The following is an 18733-nucleotide window of genomic DNA, read 5'->3' as shown; positions in this document are numbered from 1 at the left end:
GTGAATGAATCTAGTAAACGAGATTTTGAAGATTCTGATGAGTCGATGAGAGTCTATTGATGCGGGATCCCAATGGGTGAGGCGTATTTAAGTTTCGGCCGAACAAGTATCTTGTACGCGAGTAGTTTAACACATGGCGAGGAGTTTCACAGATGTCATTTCAAAAAGCGTAAAGTTTTATTAGATGCAGAGATAATATTGGTAACGTGTGCACACCAAAAAAGTCGTGAGAAAGTGTTACACGTAGGTAGCTCCGGATCCTCCACCCATTCGCATAGGCAGCCCAGTCCGAGAGGTCGAGAAGGGCACTACGAGCACATTCTCGATTGCAGACTTTCGACTGGTGGAGGACTACACACTAGTATGTGCACCTAGGTACTTATATTGAACTAGCTCTAGTAGCAGGTTAGTGATATTGTAAAGAAAGAGAAAAAGGCTATGAAGGCGCGAGAAGGGCATACATTTTTACTGCTATTTAGGATCGTTATCAAATTGCTGCACCATTCTAGAACACGGTTAAGATCCGAGTGCAGAGTGGCTTTGTGAGAGGCGTTACTGAGTACGGTAGATGACACAGTCGTTTGCAAACGTGTATATTAGAGAAGTTGTGAGGTAAGTCGTTCGTATATATTAAAAGCAACAGCGGACCCAGGGGGACAATGGAAGTTACCGGAAGGGGGCTAGACAAGTTATTACTGACAAGGACCAATTGTGAACAGCTAGTCAAAAATTTAATCCAGGTTAGAATTTTAGGGTCTGGGTTTAGCAATTGAAAATTTAAACAGCAAAAGTGACACTGTGATACTTCATCAAAAGCTTTAGCACAGTCTAGAAAGATCGCGTCAGTTTATACGTTTGAGTCAAGACTGACATGTAAGTGGTGAATGAACAGTGAAAGCTGCAGAAACCATGTTGTGAGGGGTGAAAAAAAGTGACTTGAGTCTAGGAAAGTTGTGATTTGAGAGTAAATAAGATGTTCCATGATCTTCCATGGTGCACTTGTTAATGTGATAGGGCGGTAATTTAGCATAACATTCTTATTACCTGATTTGTAAACTGGAACGACCTTTCACACTTTCAAATCATTGGGCATGGTTCCTGAAGAAAGTGGTTGGAAGAAGAGTAGAGACAAATATGCTGCAGTCATGTGCCTTGTGTTTTTCAGTATTTTAGAGTTTACTTTGTCAAGGCCAGCTGATGATGATGGCTTAATTTTCTCGATTATGGATGAAACTCCCATCTGCACAAAATGTGATACCGGGCATAGCACTTTCAATGCTGGTTATTGGCAAAGAAAAAGGCGTGTGAAGTTCTTTTGTGAAAACTGTCAGCGCATTTGGTATCGGTAATTGTTTCGTTTGATTCAATGGTTGGGGCAATAGGGCAATATGGATCAGAGTTTGGTACCTGCCAAAACTGTCTTGGGTTAGTGGATAGCAAACACTTCCTCCCATTAGCCTCTGCGGTTTAGCCCACAAGTGAGCACTGGCAAGATGCAGCTGTAATTTGAGAGACGTGGTGAGCTAACAACTCCTCTATTCATGCTTATCTGCTTTTTGCAATGGTTAAACTGGACGGCATATTTATGTTTTGATCATGTTTGTGAGGAGATCATGAAAGCCTGTTTAGTATGGTGTAGAATAACCATGCTAAACGTGCAATAGCACTTGCACCAGGACTGCAGTGTCGGCACAAGGCATACAGACTGAGAAAAGAAACCTTTTGATTTAAAGACAAATTCCAAAGCCTGTAAACATTCCTTCCCTTCCAGCACACCTCAATTACTGCCAAACTTTTCTGATGCACTGCTGTGTAGCTCAACTTGGCACCCATGAAAACATGGCTCACGATATTGGTTGCACTCGGCACACTTTGAGAATGCTCATGTAAAGTATAATTAGTGTTTTTGTTGTACTCAGCACAGAGGCATAAACAGCCTTTTGTCGCAGTAGCCCTGCTCATTCCTTTGCACATGTGTTGAAGTGCAGAATATGAGGGGCTTCTTTTCCTGAATCTCAAAAGTTCAGTAACATTGTGTATACGGCATTCTTTCTCAATGCTGCAAGCATACTGATCTTCTTCTGGGAAGCTTTTTTTTTTTTTACCCTAAAAAGGCAGTTCCGTCAAAAGCATTGGCTGCGCTGTACACTGGGGATGACCTGCAAGAGTACAAGCTTAATTCTACTCTACAACAAGACATGCCACTATGTCGTTTGCATTCTTACTGCCTTCTTCTGTGATCACAGTTTTGCTTGCACACATACACAAAAACAAAACGAATTATCTGAGCATTAAAGTATTAAATGGCCCCCAAGAAGCTGTTGAGAATCGTTATGATCATAGCAAAATTATTTGGTGGAGAACTTAGCAATAATAAATTATCACATGGCCTTTTTAAAGTGCAAAAAGCCGTTCAGATTGTAGTAAATTTGGTTAAGAAATTCGCAGCAGTCATCTGTTTTTGAGATGAAAACTGCATTGCTACAATGATTTTTGGCAGTTCTATTAAATCCTTTACTGCATGGACACTGTCGGGACTGTTGAGGCAGAACTGCTCTAAATGGTAAAGACCGTCGCGACCTCTTTCATGGTGCAACATAGCAGTGATGAAACCTGCACACAAGTGGCAACAAGACGTGCCACTATGTTACGTGCGTATTAAGCACCCTTCCTGTGCGAGGACTAAGCACACGGCTTCTCTTAAATCACAAAAGCTGTGCCTTCATAGAACTGGTTTGAGAAACAAGCCCAGTAGTTAGTCTTCAGAAAAAACATTGCACAGCTCCCTATGCCCAATGCAAAAGAAAACCTGAAGCTTCACATATGCACTAATAACGACAGTGTATTCAAGACAAAAAAAAGGGGATACATGAAAGGAGACTCTATGCATGTCATTAACATTTGTTCTGAAAATGTGTACCGCTCATCACAAAACTCTCGCAGAATCTTTATTCCTTTCAGTCATGGATTACTTTCAGTGGAATCAACTTTCAAAATGTTCTAATTTTCTGGTTTCTGCAGAAAAGACATGCCAGGTTGCGCAGCAATAATTGCACCCCCCTTGATGACTAATTATGCAACTTCTGTTGGATTCTTGTACATCGAACTCTAGTCTTCATGCAGAATCCCGATTTGTGCTTATTTTGACTCACTTTCGTCAGAAGAAGCCATCATGTAAACAGTTCATGTTCTACATGAGGCCTTGTAAAGCACTGATGCATGCGAAATAAGCAGAAGGAAACACATTTTCCACGTAGCCGCACCAGTGCTTTGTAAAACCAGGAGGGATGCAACTTTAAAGTACTTCTACTTTCATTTCACATTCTAGGGCTGAGATCGTTTCCGTATGCTTTATGTGCCATGTAACTCGTAAAATGCACAGGAAATAGTTTGGAATGACATCTGAGCTGGCATAAGCTATGCCAATACTCCCAAGAGTCTCTTCTATCTAGGGCACAGTAGTTCATGAGTGCCTGTGGAGGAATGGAGTTCTTTTTAGTGACTCCGGTTTAACAATGCCTCCTTATTTTATTTCCATAATGAGAAACCTCGTTCAAGCTCATAATTTTTTACACCCCTCAAAGGAAATAAAAAAAGAAGATGCGGTAGTGTGTGCCGATATCAAATTAACTGCAAATGTTCTTGCAAGCATGTTTGTGTTGTAAAATTAAACTGTGGAGTTTAAATCCCCGAACCAACGCATGGGCTGCAGTTGGTAATTCGCAATTATGTCTTCGGCTTTAGCCAGACAGCAGGCATGCGGTAAAGAGCCCACTCTGGCACTTAGGAGCAGTGACGCCTCCTGACAGCAAAGAGCAGATGACACTGGAGACTGCTGTTGATTACCGGAATGGCAACATCGCTTCTCTTCATTTTCAAGCACACTGCTTGTAGGCCATGAAGCACTGTGGCCGCCGCCTATGTGTTGTAATTAATACTGAGTACAATTGTACACACATGGAGACACTGATCAAAGGGGCTGTAGCATGTTTTTTTTTGTATATGTAATGTAAGCATTTGTACATGCGTTCTCTTGGAGAGGATTTGACACCTGCCACTGCGGAGTTTGCGAGCCTCTCGTGCATCGGGTAGTCGCTGTCTGTGTGCCGACCATGCATGCCATCTCCACTGTCTGAGTGGATGCCGTGCCCTTCTCGGGAAGGCAGTGCTTGACTGCCATAGTCCGGCCATAGCCCCTACACCTCGCACGAACAGTCAGTGCAACCACGGCAGTCTGAGTGCCAGCCACATTCTTCACAGAAAGTGAGCGTTCTGTCTGAGTGCCAACCGTAGTCTTCAGGGTACCGCAGCTGCATCCGCACATTAGCACCTGCAAGAAAGTTGAACTGCATTCAGCTCTTTCCACTTAGGAGTGCCTTTGCATCGTATTGTGACCTGACATTATGCGGTACACTAAGGACTGGCAATGGCTGCCAAAAAAAAAAGGCAATTTAAAAAGGGCTACTCCGCATGCCATATCAGAAAACGTAGAGAAAAAACGAAAATTCATTACATGCAGATCTGCCAGCACACGTGATATAAAAGTTACAAATGAAACTCGCTCATTGCGACATTTCAAATGAATATGATGCTGGTGGTACGCCCACTTTGTTCCGTGATCACTGTGCATGTGGCTGCATGAAAAACACACAAAGAATACATTACCTATCTTTGTAGTGCAGCGTAAACATATCAGTATCCTCATTAGTCCAAAATAACCAGATTTGCATGTTTTTTATGTGCCTCTCCAGCCAGCTACATTTTTTGCTGCAAGGTGCCATATCTTCACGACATAACTGAGCTGGCCGCAAACTATAGGATTCAGTGCTGTGCAGTCTGGTTCGAAACGGAAACCCATATCAAGTACCGTATGGTACGTCCTTTGCCTCGGCCATGAGACAGAAAGTCGTTTCCACCAAATACTGCTAGCATGCCCCTTGCAGTACTGTGCATGCCCTTCATACTGCGTGACTGCATTGCATGCTTTAAGTTATTTGCATTCACTTTCTTCCACAAGAGTGATTTTAGGGCACCTATGTATGGTGCTTTTACGCAGCGCTTTAATGCATGCAATCATAAATAACTTCTCGAGGAAAGCCGTTCAAGTGTCTCCCCATCAAAAGACCTGCAAACCTGTCTACGTCACCAATCGTGAAGTAAGTCCCCATGGTCACTAAGGAGACCCGCCTCCTGCCACTTGATGTCAACGTCAGGATCCAACATGACTAGACAAAGAGGAAAAAAATTCGCGACTAGCACTGTCTCCAAACTGTTTTATATTGCCATTGAGACATTTAAAGACCCTTGTTTTCTTGCCTGCATTTGCCCCTTGTCCATAAATAAGCTACCCGTAGCCATGTCTTTTTACCGGCAAGTGTTCCTGATACTGAAATTCTTTGCAAGTTCGTTTAATTCTTTACCAGTTTGTTCCCTGGCGTATCATATACCTACACCTTCCCTCTTCTTCTCCTTTGTTGTTCTGTTGCATAGTTTCCACACACAGCCATTGATAGACCGCGGATCTTCGAGATTCCTGAGATGCGTCTTGCACAGAGCGTATGCACCTATTTCAAATTCCTCTAACTGCTGTTCTATTTCTAACCATTTCTGTCTCTTTCTACCCTCTTGCATGTTTATGTAACTGAACCTGGTGTTAAATTTCTTTTCGACCTGTTTCATCCTGAGCCTCCCAGTGGAGTACAACAATGCACCTGCGTAGTACAACAAATTTGGAACCAAGAGAATGCCTTCCCAGAGGGGGATGGATGGATAAGGCTAAACCCTCCTTTAAATTGGGCGGCGGCTCACACTACCTAGCTGTGACTCACCAAATTTCACTCTTGTCTTGATTTTAGCCACCTATCAGGTTACCTTCGCTTGGTTATTTCTACCCGTTTAAAATCTATTTTTCCTCTACTGTCCTTAAGGCCCAGTGCTTTGAATAAATCAGCCACGTTGCTTTGAACTGTAGGGTGGAGTTCTTTACTGCAAAGTATTAAGTGTTCAGCCGTTTCCTCCTCTCCACATGCACCACATAACGTGTCTCTCGTACTTGACTTGGTATGTCTTAGCCCGCATTATTCCCGTTCTGGCCTCGGACAACAAAGAGCTTTCCCCATAATTATCGTAGATATTTTCTTTGGTAATTTCTTCCTTAAACGTACTGCATGTTCTCAGTGCCGATTTTATCTGAATCCCTGTTTTCCACAGACCCCTCTCTGTTTCTTTAACCTTTTTCTTAACTGATGTTTCCTGATTTTCCCCTTAACTACTGTCCAGATATTTAGTTCTCAGTTTTCTAGTTCGCTTTCTCCATTTTGCGTCGGCATTCCTCATGTACAAGTAACTGAAAACTTTCCTAGGCCACTGCTTTTCCCCCATTTAATCGCTCCTCAAATTCTATATTACTGCTGGCTTTGCTCTCGAATGGTGCACATCCCTTGTCACCTGTTGTACCCCCTGACTTGATGTATTGCTATGTGCTCCTAGAGCAAGCCTACCTACCCTGCGCTGCTTGATTTCTAACCTTGCTTGAACCTCTGGTCTCATGCACGGGAGCGCATTGCCAAAAGTCAGACTAGGGACCATCACCACTTTCCAGGTCACTCTTACCACTTTGTACCTATTGCAATTCCACAACACCCTATGTTTCATGACAGCTGCATTCCTGCTAGCTTTATTCGTTACATATTTTTCATACTGTGTTACATATATAATCAGCACCATTATTTATCCACACCCCAGTATACTTGTACTTATCCACTACGTACCTCTAGCATGACCTCCTGTGTCCTATGCTCGCCACCCTCATCATTAAAATTTATGACTGCTTACTAAACATGAGACCTAGTCTGCCTCCCTCTGTACCACAGATGTACACCAACCTCTGCAAATGTTTCTTGTTGACAGCCATCAGCACTATATTATCCGTATACATCAGTCCTGGTAATGACTGTTTTCAATCCATTCCCCTTGCTTGAAAAAAGAAAGGCTGAAGCCAAGTCCGCTCCTCTCTAGTTTGGTCTCTAATCCTTGTAGCTACAACACGAACAAAGGAGACAGAGGGCATCCTTGCCTAAGCCCCCGCACATTTTTTTTCTTCCCATTTTACAAGCACTAGCTCTATAATACTTTTATAGACAACTTTAAAAGATCAGTTACTCCATCCGCCACCTCCAATGTGCCCAGTACCCATAAATCCTCTTGAATAACTCTGTTGTAGGCTCCCTTCATATCCAAAAATGCTAGCCACTGGGGCCTTTGTTCCTTTTCAGCGATCTTTGTTCCTTTTCATGTGATCTGTAAGCACACAATGACGTCACAGCCATCGCCACGAAAAAGAAATTCGATTATAAATTATTCAGTGGTCGTAGGAGAATACCATGTGCTAATCCATGTATAATAATTCCTTACGCATCATTAAAAAGAAAATCCACACCCAAAAGTTAGGTGTCTATACTCCTTGAAGGCAGTGTCCATGACCTGGCAGTGCCAGGTTGTGGACATTGGCTTCAAGGTTTGTGCCAGCCTGTGTGCCAGGCTGGCACACAACACCCATGAGCACAGCCGGCAACAGTTCACCAGCGCCTCATGCCTTGATTTGTGTTACAGCTCAGGAGAACTAGTTTCTAAAGCTTATGTACTCCTCAGATTATTTCAGGGGACAAAGAATTTCCTGTCAGAGGAACTTTCGCAGCACCTGGGACCTGGACATCGTTTTGCTGAAAAGACGTCTGCCTGAAATGTGTCTTCCAGTCCGAGAGGTCGACATTGTGTGCGGAAACTGTTTTCGTCACTTGAGGGAATCACCGCAGTCATTTGGACCAGAGGATACTTAGTACAAAAGCACTTATACGCTCACCAACACCGACCAAGAACCTTGTCCTTCCGGTCTTGTGCTGACACCTAGCAACAGCGACGCCATGTTAAGTTTAAAAAAAAAAAAAGCATAACACATAGATATCTCCAAACCTGACCCAGGCAATCCTGAGTTTGACCATGCCCAACACAATGGTGACCTCCAAATTTTGCCCAGGCCATTTCCAAAATTTGACCTGGGCCACCCCTAAAATTTGACCTAGGCCGATTTGCACCAAAATCAATGTCAATCCATAACTGACCATGCCCAACAGGATGGTGACCTTTAAATTTAGCCTGGGTCATTTCGAAATATGGGCCACCCCCAAAATTTGACCTTGGCCGATTTGCACCAAAATCTCCATCCAACCATATTCTACGGTGCCGAACACGTGTGATGGTGACATCCAAATTTAAGCTCCGGCCATTTCCAAAGTTTGGCCAGCGCCACCCTCAAAATTTGGACTTGGCTAAATTCTACCAAAAAAAAAAAACAGTGCTTTCGCACTATAATCAGTTTAACCATGTTAAAATCCTGACAACTTTTGTTCCCGAAGAAGCCACTGTTGAGGAGCTCAACGGGTATGTTGACATCTCAAAAGTCAATTTTGAAACTACCATCAGCGCTGAAAAAACGCGGTCGAAGTTCCTACTCTACATTGAATATGATTTGAACAAGACGACCTGGTCAAGTATGACTGCAGTGTACGGAGCGGGAGCCACAGCTACAACCATGGCAGATAGTTGTGGTGTCTGCTCCGAGTGGGCAGTTAATTTCAGCATGCCTTTGACACTTCTGATTCCAATAATGAGTGCTGTCGCATATTAACTCCTCTACCAAAACCAATGTCAATGAAAGAAATTCATATTATCACCATTTATCCAGTTATCTGATCTCCAGTTATTCAGTTATCTGTCTCCAGTTATCTGATCAAAAAGTCTATGAAAGGTATCAAGAAGAAGCGAAGTTTTTCACACTCGTTGACCAGTCATAGTCGTTACAAGTTGGGACCCGACCCCTCTAATTCATTGACCTAATAACTAATAATAGAAGCAATCTCGTTAAGATTCATATTTGCCACTCTTCAAGTCTAGAGACAAAAAATGCAACATATTTTTTAACCATGCGAGTGGACATGTTCTGATACATCATTTTTGAAAGTTATAAATTAAAGGTGGAATTTTATTAAAAATTTCAAAATATGACAACATATGTGTTTTGCCTGCAATTGTGTAAATTATTAGATATGAAGGGATCCTACTAGGCACTCCAAAATGAGTGTGGATATTGCCAGCAGAATACATAACCATATCTCAAAGGTTAAGGTTTCTAAGTTTGAACTTTGTGAAGATAGAGACATGCCATGTCAATAAGACCCTCGTTAATATGGAAAACTCAAATTATGTACAGTTATTGTGGGGACCAAACTTTTTCAATGCATTTATGTCTCATTAATATGGAAACTCGCTGTCCGAACAATGGACAAGGTGAATATGCAAGGAGCCCATTGGAACCCATGTATTTTTGTCCTGAGTGCCTCTACCATGTGTTCCGCCCCTTGTATTCCGAGTATGGAACACCAGCGAAAGGCGGAGCGAGAGTGCGAATGCCACAGCAATGGCCTTTTTGTATATGTGTGTGGTTTCATGCTTTACAGTGGCAAGGCGCCCAGTTAACACGTGTTACCATTTCCTGCATTACATGAATGGCTGCGGAAAATATTCTCCCCATGCGCTATGTTGAAAACGACGTTCAGCAGCTGTTAGCAGAGTGAGCACAGAGTTCTTGGGATGTGAACAGTCGTAATAGTAGATGCTTCATCACAGCAAGAAGTGCTATCTTGTGTCTCGTGGACCACAAGGCACTTCAAATGTGTTTACGTGCTTCAACCTGCACTGCATGATTTTAAACATAATGGCAAACAGAACAGACTCCAGACGAGCATCGGTAGCTTCTGTGCTCAAAACGCTTTTGTGCTTCACAACATGTGCTGGCTACAGAACAGTCATCCCAATACAGAGTGCCCATAGCAATTTGGTGTGGGACATGAGGTTCCCTCTCCTAGCTTTGATCGTCCTGTGGTGCTTTTCCATTTCCCCTTTTACACTGGCAAACGAGCACACTCAAAATAAATGAGCTTGGTTTTGCAGCAAGACATCTTTACACTGACTCATACAGGAATGCCACTGAATTTGAAGAGGGCTGGTGAAGGTATCTGGAGACGTGTGCAGTTTGTAAAAGGCCGTCAGATTTTGAATATAAGACACTTCACCATGAAATCTACGGGGCATGGCTTGTTAGAGTACGCCAGACTGTCAGTAACCGAAACTTAAAAGAGGAATACACTCAATATCTGTTCTAGTTATGTGGAGTGCGAGTGCGAATGAACCGGAAGTTTGAATTCAGCAAGTTCAAATTTCACAAGAGTTCACTGGGTCTGGAAACTTCATTAGCTATCGAAAATTGCAAGCCCACTAACATCAGTCACGTCTTTTCTATTACCCCAACCCACTTACCCCAAACAGGTATTGTGCGACTCATTCGATGAAAAACGATGCAAATGCGTGAGAAGGCTTACTTAGTATAAAAAGTAAATTTAAATTAAAGAAATACCAGCCAACCACTGTCAATCTTCTCTTCGAATTTACCCAATCACCCTAAAGGACTATCATTTATCCGTTTCCCACATCACACAACCCACGTAAATGTCATTTCTCCTCTTTACTTCTTCTAAGGTATCAATCACTTCAATTCATTTCCGGCCCCTCAAGCTTTTAAACTTATAGTTTTCCTCCCGTTAGCACTCCTACTTTAACCTTACAAGCACTGCAGGATGCAACTGTCATATGCTTTTCTCTCGAGAGACATTGGTTAACAACTTCTCTATCCATGTTTATCGACTCTTTGGAATGGTTGCACAGGATAGCACATTAATGTCTTGAGCAAGTGTGTGCAGAGATCATGAAAGCCTGTTTCGTAGAGTGCAGGAGCACCATGCAAAAATTGCACTAGCATATGCATCAGCACTAAGGTGTCGGCACAAGGTGTACAGATTGAGAAAAAAAACATTCATTTAAACAATTCCAGTGCACGTAGGCACCCCTCCCTTTCCAGAACACTTTGACTTACTATCAAACTTTTCTGATATGCTGCTCCTTAGTTTAAACCCTGCACCCATGAAAACATGGCTCAAGACATCGGTCGCACCCGGCATAGCCTGAGAGCACATATGTGTGGTGGCAGCAGTGCTTTTTTTGTATTCAGCATAGATGCATAAACAGCCTTTCATCCCAGAGGCCCTGGCTATTCCTTTGCTCATGTGTTTAAGTGCAGCATATGAGGGACTTCTTTTCCTGAAGTTCTGTTTAACACTGTATACGGCATTTCTTTGCCAATGTTTCAAGTATACTGAGCTTCTTCTGGGAAGGATTTTATTTTACAAAAGCTTGTTACATCGTAACAAGACATGTCACAATATCGCAGGTGTTCTTAAGACGTTCTTCTTAAAGGAGTACAGACACTTAACTTTAGGGTGTGTGTTTTCTTGTTGGTAATAATGCGTAAGGCATTATTATACATGGATTACTACCTGATGTTCTCCTACAACTGCTAAATAATTTATAATCGCATTTCTTTTTCACCCTGCTTCAGTTTCGGTTTCAACAAAGAATGAGGACTCTGAGGTCAACGTATGTTTACAGGTCGAAAAAACTGCAATAAAATCGCTGCTTCCACATTTCTTGTCATTCCGGCAATTGAGGAAGGCTGGTTTCAGCACTGCAGTAAATTAAAATGATGAAGCAGAGATTATATAGACGTTTTTCCATACCTCACGTGACACAAAAGTGCTCTTTGACGTCACAGCCATCGTTCAGCTGTTGAAACCGAAACAGCACGAAGAAAGAATTCGATTATAAATTATTTAGCGGTTGTAGGCATATATCACAAGGTGATTAATGCATAGTAGAGCCTTCTGCATCATTGTAGACAAAAAAACATGCCACCAAAATTAGGTGTCTGTACTCCTTTAAGTGAGAACAAAGTGCATGTTTCCTGCTCACACACACACACATGCACAAAAAAAAACCTCATTTACCTCAAGATTCAGGTATCAAATGGCCCCCAAGAAACTTACAGAATCATTTTGATCAGAGAAAATTTACTTTATGTGGTGAAAAACTTAACATTAACTATCCAGTGGCCTCCAAAAAGGTGTGAAAATCCATTCAGATCATATTAAATTGAGTAAAAAAAAATTGTAATGGTCATTAATTTTTGAGACACACTGCATGGCTACGATGGTTTTTTGCAGTTGTATTAAAACCTTTTGCTGCATGGTCATTGTCTGGACTGTTGGGGCAGAACTGCTCCGGGCTGGTAAAGGCTGTCGCGGCCTCTTTTATGGTGGAACATAGTAGTGATGAAGCCTGCGCAAAGGTGGCAGCAAGATATGCCGTTATGTTATATGCGTTCTTATGAGGCTCCTCCTGTGCAAGAACTAAGCGCACAATTTCTCTTATATCAGAAAATCTGCACTTTCAAAGAACTGGTTTGAGAAACAAGCCTAGTAGTTTGCTTAAAAGAAGGAAGTCTTCAGAATAACACTGCACAAATTTCTATGCCCAATGCAAAAGAGAACCTGAAATTTCACATGTGCACTTAAAATGACAGCATATTCACGACAAAAAAGAGTGGTACATGAAAGAAGACTATGTATGTCATTAACATTTGTTCTGGAAATGGTGCACACCGCTCACCGCAAAACTCGCGCGGAATCTCTATTCTTTTCAGTCACGGATTACTGTTCAGTGGAAGCAACTTTCAAAATGTTCCAATTTTCAGGTTTCTTCAAAAAAGACATGCCCTGATAGCACTGAGAATAATTCCACCCACCTTGGTGATTAATTATGCAACTTCTGTAGTTCTTGTACATCGCATTCTGATCTCCATTCAGAATCTTGATTTGCACTTCTTGCTATGACGGAAGACCGGACTTGGTGGTAATTACGGCTCAGGAGAGTAACTGCTCTTCGGTGTTATTCCGTAAAAGAAAAGTTGCACTTCTTTGGACTCAGTTTCATCAGAAGAAGCCATCAAAGTAAACAGTTCAACTTCTATATGAGGCATTTTAAAGTACTGCTGCATGCTTAACAAGCACAAGAAAGCATATTTTCCTCGTAGACACACCAGTGCTTTGTAAAACCAGGAGGTATGCAACTTTAAAGTACTACTTTCATTCCACATGTTAGGGCTGCGGTGGTTCTATGGTTTAAAATGTAAGCTGCAGCCAATCCCGGAACATTACACCCCAGCAGTAAAAGCAACTAACAGAGATTAATCTAAGTTATGTATAGTTACGCCCATTTTGACTTGCAACACAGAAGGGGTGGCTACAGCATTGCCTGGACACATGGTGCTGCTGACAACTGGATCACCCGAGAATGAAAGGTAAAGAATTTTGTCACTGCAGCAATTGGTAACATCCCTTGCATCATATGTTCTAGGTACCACCAAAACTGTCCAGATATGACAGCGCCAGTGCAGTCTTTTCTGTTGTCATGCTTTCTATATGCATGTCATGCGACTCATAAAACGCACAGAAAGTAGTTTGGAACGGCATTTGAGCTGACATAAGCTATGTCAATACTCCCATGCATCCCTTCTACCTAGGATGCATCAGTTCATGAGTGCCCGTGGAGGAATGGAGTGCTTTTGAGCGACTCTTGTTTAACAATGCTTTTTTATTTTGTTTCTACAAGAAAACCCTCGTTAAAGCTTATTTTTTTCAAGTGCCTAAAAGGAAATAAGAAGTTAGAAGACGTGGTAGTGCATGCTGCTACCTAATTACAAATGTTCCTGCAAACGGGCTTCTGCTGTAAAATTAAATTGTGGGGTTTAAAGCCCTGAAGCAACACATGGGCTGCGGTCGGTAATACGTAGTTACGTTTTCGGCTTTAGCCAGAAAGCAGGCGTGTGCTAAAGTGCCCACGCTGGCACTTGGGAGCAATGATGCCTTCTGACTGCAAAGAGCAGATGACACTGGGAACAGCTGTTGATTATCGGAATGGCAACATCCCTTCTCTTCATTTTCAAGCATGCAGTTTGTTGGCAGCACCATGTGTCCGTAAAGCACTGCGGCCACCGCCTGTGAGCCGCAAGTAATACTGAGTGTGATTGTGCATATATGGTGACACTGTGACCAAAGGGGTTACAGTATTGTTTTTTTTTGTTTACAGGGCATAACCATGCATCCATAGATTATTTCGAAAGGGACCTGGCATCTCCCATAGTGATGTTTGCAAGCCAATTGTGCACTTTCTGCGTGCCCCGTCTGCGTGTCTGTGTGTCGCTGTCTGCGTGGCCACCAAGCACCGGGTGGTCGCTGTCTGCGTGCCCACCATGCATAATATCGGCATCGTCTGAGTGGACGCCGAGCCCTTCTCAGGAAGGTAGTGCTTGACTGCCATAGTCCGGGTGCAGCCCACACACTTCACACGAACACTGAGCTCAACAACAGCAGTCTGACTGCCAGTGACGTTCTTCACAGAAAGCCAGTCTTTTGTCTGAGCGCCAACCATAGTCTTCTGGGTATCGCAGTTGCATCCGCACGTTAAAGCCTGCAAGGAAGTCAAATTGCGTTCAACTCTATCTGTTCAATTGCGCCTTCACATTGCATTCTGATCTACGAACATGCAGTACACAAAGGCCTCGCAGTGGCTTCCAAAGAAGAAAAGGTGGTCTAGAAGGGGCGGCTCGGCAAGCTATATAAGCTTGTTGGTGTTGCAGGAGATAAGCCCATACAGAAAAAAAAGGAAAACAATTCATTACACATAGATCTGCCGCCACATGTGACATAAAGAGTTAAAAATGAAACTCACCTGTTTTGATACTTCAGATGATACTTCTTCAGACGATAATACTTCAGATGAGCATGATGTTTCCGGTACAGCCACTTTGTTCCGTGATCGATGTGCTTGTGGCTGCATGAATAAAAATACATGAAGCATAAGTTATCCATCTTCCTAGCACAAAGTCAACTCATCAGTATCCTCATTAGTCCAAAAGAAACAGACTGCATTCAGTTGTGGTAGGTGTACTGGCTTCAAGGATATTTGCAACTGCTGGTTGTAGAAAGATGAGGAATGCCACCGCTCTGCACAGATTGCATGCAGCATGAACCAGAGTTGTATGTAATGCATTAAAAGTAATTGATTACTTGTAATCAGTTATATGTTCTTGTAATTTCACAAGTAATCGGTTATTTTTTTTTGAAACGGTAGTTTCAGGTAAATTACTCCTTTCTGTACCTGCTTACTGGCAATCAGTTTCTCTTTTTTTCAAGAATACGTTCTAGCCAATGGTACAGACAGATGGCCAACACTACTGCCAGCAGGGATGTTTTTTGCTTGACAGAGCAGCAATGGACTGATACGGAGAAGCATTGTGGACAATATCCACAACTGGGTCAGCACTAACTTCTATGGCAGTTCTCGTCCCGAGAAACACCTCGTGGCCGCTCTGTATGGACCCCCTCCCCCATCCAAGGTGCACCTAACAGCGCAACCAAGAAATCAAGAGCACTGAAATGGCAGACTGGCAAACAAGCATATGTATGCCTACAGAGTGAACTTTCCCAGTGACATCAAACTGCAAGGAAGAAAAATTTTAATCTTCAGCGGAGCATGTATATTTTTCTTTTTTGCTAGTACCCACATATATGCGGAACCAGCATGAATGGTGGCAATTTGGGAATGCCTTGAAAACCTAATAAGGCATGTGGTACTCATAGGTGTGGCTGGCTATGTACGGAGGTAACAATATTTAATTGTAATCGCAAGTGAGTGTGGTTTGGCACAGGACCCTTTTCCAAAGCATTTAATCCCTTATGAACTGAGCACCATGCTTGGGGAAACCTTATGCCCACCAGAAAACCACTGGGTACATGGTGGCACTGGTGAGTGAAACCAGTAGCTCCCGAATGCGAGGCAGATGTTCTGGCCACTAGCCTACTGCTTCGGCACTCCAGAGACCCAGGTATTCACTGGGTTTTTCAAATGGGCACAAGCCATGGCCCGACATGGTGCTTGGCTCTCTTGATTGCTCTGCTTTTTCAAATCCCACCACTGTGAACAACCCTCGAATGAGCCTTGTGCCTCATGGATGTTTCATTTATCGGCTCACTGTCTGTTTCTCAGGATATCGTATTAAGCCGCCAGTTTGGCAGTACAGCTGGAGAAAACCTGTGAAAAAAGTTCGCACTACTGTACAGGCGTTTGGCTTGCACAGCGCAACTTGGCAGCAAAAAATCGCATTCCACGTAACTATTTTAAGAAAATCACAAGCTTCCTCATAAGTTTGCAGAATGTTGGCTGCAACCCATAGCATTACAAGTGAAGCACGTGCCCACTACCTAGCCCAATCAATCAAACCCAGGGAAACAGGCACAAAGAAACGTTAGCAGGCAGCATCATGGTGACATGGGACACCCTGCAGCTCCAGTGGCAGCAAGAGCAGCTGAGTGAGCTTTCAAAATCAGTAAGAAAAAATAAAAGCCTGCACACTAGCATAGCTCCTTGTGAGCAGGTCACTCTGTTGTGGTACAAGCTTGCCCTCATGTGCGTGCAACTACGAGCTGGTGTGTGAGGTGTTCATACATTACAATACCTCCCTTCCCAGTGCAAACCTTGACAGAGAGTTCAGAGTAGCTGCAGATCTTTTGATGAGGAAACGTGGGAAAATTAGCAATGACAACTTCGAGAAACAACTTGTCTTGAAAAATAACCCGTAACAAAATATACCTCAGCAAAATTTATGCTATGGCAAAAAAACCTGGAAGGCAAATAATGCTAAAGTAATTGACTATGTTTCTGTAATTGCTCAGTTACTTTTCCAAGGCTGTAACTGACCTCTGTAATCAGTTACTTTCCAGATGGAGTAACCATAGTGGGTTACCTATTTTCAGTAACGTGCACAAGACCACGTAGAGCATAATGAATTGGCACACGTTCGAATCAGGGCGATTTATAAGGGAGGGGGAGGTGACCAAGAATGACCCATAAATCCGCCCCCGCTTCGAGTTGGGAATTGCCCGCTGAAGGGTCTCGTGACAGCTCTCCGGTAGCGGTTTCAGGTCGTTTTGGAACAGAGCCGATCACACAGTACCAAGCGGATCCCCTTTAAACGGTCTCCGTAAAATCTCTGTTGCACCCACATGCTTTGCGAGCCTTGCTTTGCGTCTGGCTTCGGCCTCGGCCGCGCGAACAGCAGGGTCTGCTCGGCGGCGGCGCTTCGCCTTTGCTTCGGCGGCGCGAACGGCCGGGTCTTGTCGGCGGCGACGGCGATAAGCTTCTGCTTCGGCGGCGCGCAATCTCGGGTCTTCTCGGCGACGGCGTTTAGCTTCTGCTTCGGAGGCGCGCACCTCTGGATTCTGGCGTCGGCGCCGCTGAGCCTCTGCTCGGGCAGCTCGTTCAGCAGCAGCGGCAGACGAAGCACTCCTACCGGTTGCATCGCTCATTGTTCATAAAGGACTGCCTTGCTTATAATACGAAGAGAACGCTGTGAGTGGTGTGGCTGGTGCAGACAATCTGGCTCGTGCGGCAAATTTCACAGCTGCCGCCGCGAACGAAGCGGAAAGCATGCCGCTTTTCACTCCATCCACCCAATGCCTCCCGAAGAACTTGAAGCGTCAGGGGCTTTTCTGCCCGCCGTAGAGCGCGCGTCTGCCGCATGGCGGCGCTGTCAGATAACCTTCTGCTAGGGTGCCTCGATGCGCGCCCGCTCTCCGCTGAGGGTGGAGCCACTCTTTGAAGGGGTCGCCGCCGCCAAAACCGGTTCTCGGGAGGCGCCGCTGCCATTTTCTTGCATTCCGCTCCCGCGTCCCGTCGACTGCCCACGCTAGACACGGAAAGCGGCATTCTTCACAGTCTTTTTGCAGAATGCCTGGGTGCTGCGTTCCCCAGTGCACTAACAGCGCTAAAAATGGCTGGAGAATGTTTTCGTTTCCTAGAGACAAAAAACGACGTCTTCTATGGACTGTGAAAGTGAAGCGGGACAAGTGGCAGCCGACGAACTACTCTTGCATATGCAGCGTAAGTACCCGACTTCTCAGCAGTGCTAAATTTATTTCGAGGCTCGTGTCAGCTTGTCTTTGAGTCTGTTTCTGATGACCATATTTACGATTTCGTGTTCCTGTCGGAGGCGTCATGTCATGCTTTTGCAGGTTTCTGATATTTGATCGCTGCAAACGGTCGTAGTCTCTTAGAGCTTGGGGGGCGATATGGAACCTCTGGCGCATTTACGTTTCCGTTCATTTCACGTGGCAATAAGGCTCAGCCTTCTAAAATTATTACGATCTTTGTCAGCCACGAATCTTGAGCAGCAGTGCATCACGCTTACTTCACAAAAAGCCCTCGCTGCCCGCTTAATTTTGGCAGGCGCATACCTGTATAGCAGTATGAAAAGGGAATCCCGGAGTGCAGAATAGCATGGGACGCGTTTTAGGCTTGTGTTTGTCCACATTGCATCAAATTCAGATCTTTTATACTTTTGTTCAGTGCGAAAATTGTTATTCATGACATTTATTCTAGCTTATATGTCATGGAAGTAGCGCATGGAAATAAAAAAAACGGAGTAGTGTGAAGTACATCTCTATTTTGTAAATGTGTGCGGATGTGAGCCCATATGCGTGCCGGCGTGCGTTTGTTTGATTTTCTTGATTTATCGTAATTTAATCTTATTTTTCGGGGAATAAGGCATTTATATTAGCAAAAAAAATTTTTCATGCAGGCTCACTTTGAAGAATCATGTTTTGAGCAAAACCGGGCAGATGGATGGAAAAAGCTGAAACCTAATGCTGTACCAACGGTTTTCTCATTC

The 18733-nt window shown here is 43.7% G+C and overlaps 1 protein-coding gene across 5 annotated transcripts; it reads right to left on the bottom strand.

Moving 5' to 3' along the window:
• Positions 1-1039: 1039 nt before the first annotated feature.
• LOC144099362 (uncharacterized) lies at positions 1040-17572 on the bottom strand. Of its 5 annotated transcripts, XM_077632594.1 has the most exons (5): positions 17070-17572; positions 14737-14838; positions 14257-14475; positions 12183-12285; positions 4065-4330 (listed from the first exon to the last, which is right to left on the bottom strand). In XM_077632594.1, exons 1-5 carry the CDS (start codon positions 17370-17372, stop codon positions 4197-4199), a joined length of 861 nt encoding a protein of 286 aa, XP_077488720.1. In that variant the 5' UTR covers positions 17373-17572; the 3' UTR covers positions 4065-4196. The 5 variants fall into 5 exon arrangements, 3 of the variants coding, with proteins under 3 accessions (XP_077488719.1, XP_077488720.1, XP_077488721.1); XM_077632593.1 differs by lacking the exon at positions 12183-12285 and having other exon boundaries at positions 1040-4330; XR_013307390.1 differs by lacking the exon at positions 14257-14475 and having other exon boundaries at positions 4209-4330.
• Between the last annotated feature and the right edge of the window lie 1161 nt (positions 17573-18733).

The sequence above is a fragment of the Amblyomma americanum genome, chromosome 7 (genome assembly GCF_052857255.1).
Source record: "Amblyomma americanum isolate KBUSLIRL-KWMA chromosome 7, ASM5285725v1, whole genome shotgun sequence".
NCBI lineage: Eukaryota > Metazoa > Arthropoda > Arachnida > Ixodida > Ixodidae > Amblyomma > Amblyomma americanum.
The sequence above is the reverse complement of the archived record's forward strand: the minus strand, read 5'-3'. Positions and strand labels throughout refer to the sequence as shown.